General features: G+C 42.3%; 1 protein-coding gene across 1 annotated transcript; it reads left to right on the forward strand.

The window, feature by feature from the left end:
* The first annotated feature begins 237 nt into the window (after positions 1-237).
* LOC125967599 (ammonium transporter Rh type C) lies at positions 238-4,010 on the forward strand. Its single transcript, XM_049718804.2, has 11 exons — positions 238-515; positions 860-1,052; positions 1,279-1,429; positions 1,546-1,693; positions 1,772-1,938; positions 2,006-2,143; positions 2,561-2,697; positions 2,812-2,936; positions 3,160-3,233; positions 3,349-3,428; positions 3,510-4,010. The coding sequence occupies exons 1-11, from the start codon at positions 299-301 to the stop codon at positions 3,541-3,543; spliced, it is 1,464 nt and encodes a 487-aa protein (XP_049574761.1). The 5' UTR covers positions 238-298; the 3' UTR covers positions 3,544-4,010.
* Positions 4,011-4,788: the final 778 nt, after the last annotated feature.

The raw sequence follows: 4,788 nt of genomic DNA on the forward strand, positions 1-4,788 counted from the left end.
TTTCCATAATTGATGTGATGTAACTGTTACTGTGTTATCCTTGCATACAGTAATATGCAAACTTTACATATGAAGGTCCACAATTACGGTAAAATAAATTGCCTGTGTTAATTTGAGCCAGTCCTGCTGAGCGTCCTGTTCTTGTTAGGAATGTTGCTCCCAGGTGAGGTGTGCACCTGTCCATGTGTTTTCAAGAAGCAGGACACACCCCCTCCTCAGGTCTCTTTATAAATATACGGGCCGCCATGCAACTGCATCTCAGGCACCAGCTGAGCCAGCATCATCAGGTCGGGTCACCATGGGGAACTGCTGCGAGGCCATCAGCAATGTCCGAAAGAACACCAACGTGCGGGTCAGCCTGCCCGCTGTCTGCTTCGTGTGGCAGATTGCGATGGTTGTCCTCTTTGGAGTGTTCATCCGCTACGATGACGAGTCAGACGCTCACTGGGAGGAATTCAAAGAAGAAAATAACATCACCAGCGATATTGAGAATGACTTCTACTTCAGATATCCCAGTAAGTGTCTTTTTAAAAATACCATTGCAAAAAAAAATTGTTTGGACATTGTTTTGCACTGCATAATAATAGAAAAGAAGACAAAAAAAATGCCGGGTTGTCAAAGGAATTCCAAGTGTTTCACAATAGGGGAGAAAATATTATAGATTCTTAAATTGAATTTTAAAAAATGTGGGGGAAATTTTTTTAAAACGTTTTTTTTTATCATATTTTATACATTTATAATTATCATTATTATTATTATTATTTGTTGGTGGAAACTAGGTAATTCACATGATTCCATGTTTCTGCCAATAATAATAATAAGATACAATTCAACATGGACGACGTGTTTGCATTTGTAGGTTTCCAGGACGTCCACGTCATGATCTTTGTCGGATTCGGTTTCCTGATGACCTTCCTGAAGCGTTACAGCTTTAGTGGAGTGGGCTTCAACTTCCTGATTGCCGCCTTTGGCCTGCAGTGGGCTCTCCTCATGCAGGGCTGGTTCCATGCCCTGGACCCAAATACTGGAAAAATTACCATCGGAGTAGAGAGGTGAGAGGAATGCTTTTGACAAAGAAGACCTTTGACTTGCTTTTCTTTGAACTCAAGCTTTTTTAACTCCACCATAATTATGTGAAATAGCTTCTGTCATGTGTCTCATTCTGTTCAAAGTCCAGAGAGGAATCTTGTAGTAATTTTGAAAACCACACCTTCAAGTTTGGCAACTGCAGTAATATGAGGTGACTTGTTGATTTTTTTTTCTCAATGTTTCTTTCAGTTTGATCAATGCCGACTTTTGCTGCGCCGGCTCTCTGATTGCCTACGGTGCCTTGCTGGGTAAAGTCAGTCCTGTCCAGACGTTGGTTTTCACCTTGTTTGGTGTCACGCTCTTTGCCGTAGAGGAGTACATCATCCTTGACCTCCTGCACGTAAGTCTTCAGGACAATTATTGTAAATAGTGTGACGCTTGAGGGCCTTTCGTAACATTCTTTTCAAAGAAAGATCATTTGAAGAGTCATAATGCTGACGGGAATATTTTTAACAGTGCAGAGATGCTGGGGGCTCCATGGTGATTCACGCCTTCGGGGGATATTACGGTCTGGCCATCTCCTGGGTGCTGTACCGACCAAAACTTAAACTAAGCAAACGGCTGAATGGATCGGTGTACCACTCGGATGTGTTTGCCATGATCGGTACAAGTCATTTGCTCACGCGGACGACATTTCAAGGTGCCAGCCAGCGGCTGACGTTCGATTTGTCCCGTCTCACAGGTACATTGTTCCTGTGGATGTTCTGGCCCAGTTTCAACTCGGCCATCACAGATCACGGCGCCGGTCAGCACAGAACCGCCATCAACACATACATCGCCCTGGCGTCATCCGTCCTCACCACAGTCGCCATATCGAGCGCGTCGCAAAAGAGAGGCAAACTAGACATGGTAAGCTTCAGGAGTTGAAAAACAACACGTGAGGAAGTCATGACTAATGTAACCTTCCATCTGATAGGTGCATATTCAGAATGCCACTTTGGCTGGCGGCGTTGCTATGGGAACTGCGGCTGAGTTCATGATCATGCCGTACGGAGCGCTCATTGTGGGCTTCCTCACTGGTATCATCTCGACTTTCGGATACCTTTTCATCACGGTGAGTTTGCCGGGTCTCCTCCAAATTCAACGTGACATGTTCATTCCTTCAGTTTGCAGCTTTAAAACTGGGAGCCAGATCTGAATGTAGCTAATCACCCTCCCACATGTACACACACATATGCAGCATGCACGCTATTTTCAAACATGACTATTAATAACGGCATGCAATTTTGAAAATCTGTCAATGGTAGCTGGACTTTTTTTGTGGTAGTGTTACTATAGCACTAAATTTATTAGTTAGAAGTTGGATATATGGGAATATACATACAATTAAAAATAAAAACAAACTGATAAATGTACATTTCAGACAGATTTTTATTTTGTGGGAATTTGCTTTGATAAAAAACTGGCATTTGATCGTTAAAAAAAAACAAAAGTTCAAATGTAATAACAAAACTTACTGCATCATCCTCAGCCCTTCCTTGAAAAATACCTGAAGCTGCAGGACACATGTGGTGTGCACAACTTGCACGCTCTTCCGGGCATGCTGGGTGGCTTTACTGGCGCAATTGTTGCTGCTGCAGCCACTGAAAGTGTCTACAGCGCTCAGGGGTAAGCTACTTGCACACTCACACATCTGTCACTGACTGAATGTCTGGCATAGGCAAAAATAGCCGAGCGTGATGGAAGCTTTACGAGACTAAACGTGACTTTGCTTTTCTCCAGTTTGATCGACACCTTTGACTTTGAAGACGAGTTTGCTGGCAGATCTGTGGGCACGCAAGGTGGCTTCCAGGCTGCTGGCACGTGTGTTGCTATCGCTTTTGGACTCGTAGGAGGAGCGCTCGTCGGTGAGTTGGACTCTATACTGTACATGAAGTAGTCTAATGCAGTGGTTTGAAAACTTTTTTACACCAAGAACCCTCCTGGAAAAAAAAAGTAATCTCCAAGTACAGTGCCACCATCATGACCAAAGTTAGATTACAGTAGTATAGTAGAAAAAAATATAGGTGCACGCAATATGCTGAAGGTCTTTGATGATTGGTTGTGACACTGCATTTTGTTTTTTTCTAGGTCTTATCCTCAGGATCCCAATTTGGGGCGACCCTGCTGATGACAACTGCTTCGACGATGAAGTCTACTGGGAGGTGAGTGCGCTTCCTTACCGCCAGATGGCGCTCATGCTGCGTGAGCGACTCTGAGGTGTTGCTCTGGGAAAAATGCTGCTGATGTTGAGCTTGTTTGTGTGTTGGGGGCTTGCAGGTCCCCGAGGAGGAGGAGGAGGAGAGCATCCCTCCGGTGCTGGAGTATAACAACCACATGATCGAAAAGCACCAAGACCTGTAAAGTCACCCCTCTAAATTTTGAGCTGCCTTCATCAAAGGAAGTTTGATTATATGCGTCTTACTTTTTTGTTGTTGCAGATCTGAATCCAACTTCTCTGTGGAGCAGAGCTAGACAAACAGTGGATGATCCCAAAGGACGACAGCACAATAAACTAATTGGAAAGATAGACGCAATTGGTTCAGACTAAGGAACATCCGTCAGTTTCGAAAGCGTAACTTCTGTAATGAATTACTTCCATGTGTTGCATCTCTCATCTTTCATGACCGTGAGAAGAATTCTGAAATCCTCGTGTGTGAGTGTGTCAATCAGACTGTGTTTGTTCAGAATATTATGATACATGCATTTGTAAATTGTAGCATTTGTTCAAAAATATTGAAGATGTTTGTAAGAAGTGTACAGTTAAATTGTTCCTTGCAGTTCCTAACAGTCAAATTGTCCCATCTACTTGTTGTTATGGTGGCGCAAGTTTTAGTGGTTATGTATGACAGTGTGTGCTCAATTATTGCAATATTGTTGTATTATTCTTCGGTTTCAAATTCTTGAATCACTTGAAATTTCAAATTAAAGATGTCACATTATTTTTGTATTTTTTTTTATTGCTCATACAAAAAATGTGGTAAAAGTTGAGACATTCCTTAAATTCTACTTAATTATAGAATTACTGCAAGCCCAACAAGTGCTATTTTCCTCGTTAAAAAACATCTTCTGGAGGTCACTGCTTGCAGTCTCTGCTGCTGCCTTGATTGCGATGGTAACAAGGGTCCGTCAGTGGGGTCATTTCCTGACCAGTGGAGTGTGACTTAATGAACTCAATGCACTGGGAGGACATATGCTGCGTGTCACAGTGAATGTCCAGATGGGGTCAAAGCCATTAACTATCCTTGTTGTATCAGGTCAAAGCGTTTGAAATTTTTATTGACCCACATTTATTTACTTTTTCTTCCAGGTCCAAAATAGGCTAAATAAGACGGAATAATAAATTCCACCATCAATCCACAACATAATTAATTCAACATTGTGTTATGTATTGTGGTAGAATGTTTTAAATGTTTTGTCATGTGCTGAATGATGATCCAAACCAACCGTCCATTAGACACCTTCAATACGACAAGTGTACCTAATCGATTTGAGCCTTTTCATCATCTTAATCATCTTCTTTACTTGCAGCAATAAGTATTGAAATTAGATTGTACCAGGCAGGAAGTGAGAGTTGTTTCTCTTCAGTTTTTTTTTTTTTTTGCCAAGAGAGGACCTTTTGAGAATCATTTTAGCTTGCAGAGAGTGTTTGTGAAACCACTTGGTCCGCTATTGTCCTCCTGGGACTGGCCTCCTCTGAAAGACCGCAGAAGCCCTGTA

Source organism: Syngnathus scovelli, chromosome 4, assembly GCF_024217435.2.
Source record: "Syngnathus scovelli strain Florida chromosome 4, RoL_Ssco_1.2, whole genome shotgun sequence".
Taxonomy (NCBI): domain Eukaryota; kingdom Metazoa; phylum Chordata; class Actinopteri; order Syngnathiformes; family Syngnathidae; genus Syngnathus; species Syngnathus scovelli.

Coding starts and splice junctions, on each gene's coding strand:
- LOC125967599 (XM_049718804.2), top strand. CDS start 299: ATGGGGAACTGCTGCGAGGCCATCAGCAATGTCCGAAAGAACACCAAC. Junction 1,694..1,771: donor GGATGTGTTTGCCATGATCG/GTACAAGTCATT, acceptor CCCGTCTCACAG/GTACATTGTTCCTGTGGATG. Junction 2,698..2,811: donor AGTGTCTACAGCGCTCAGGG/GTAAGCTACTTG, acceptor GCTTTTCTCCAG/TTTGATCGACACCTTTGACT.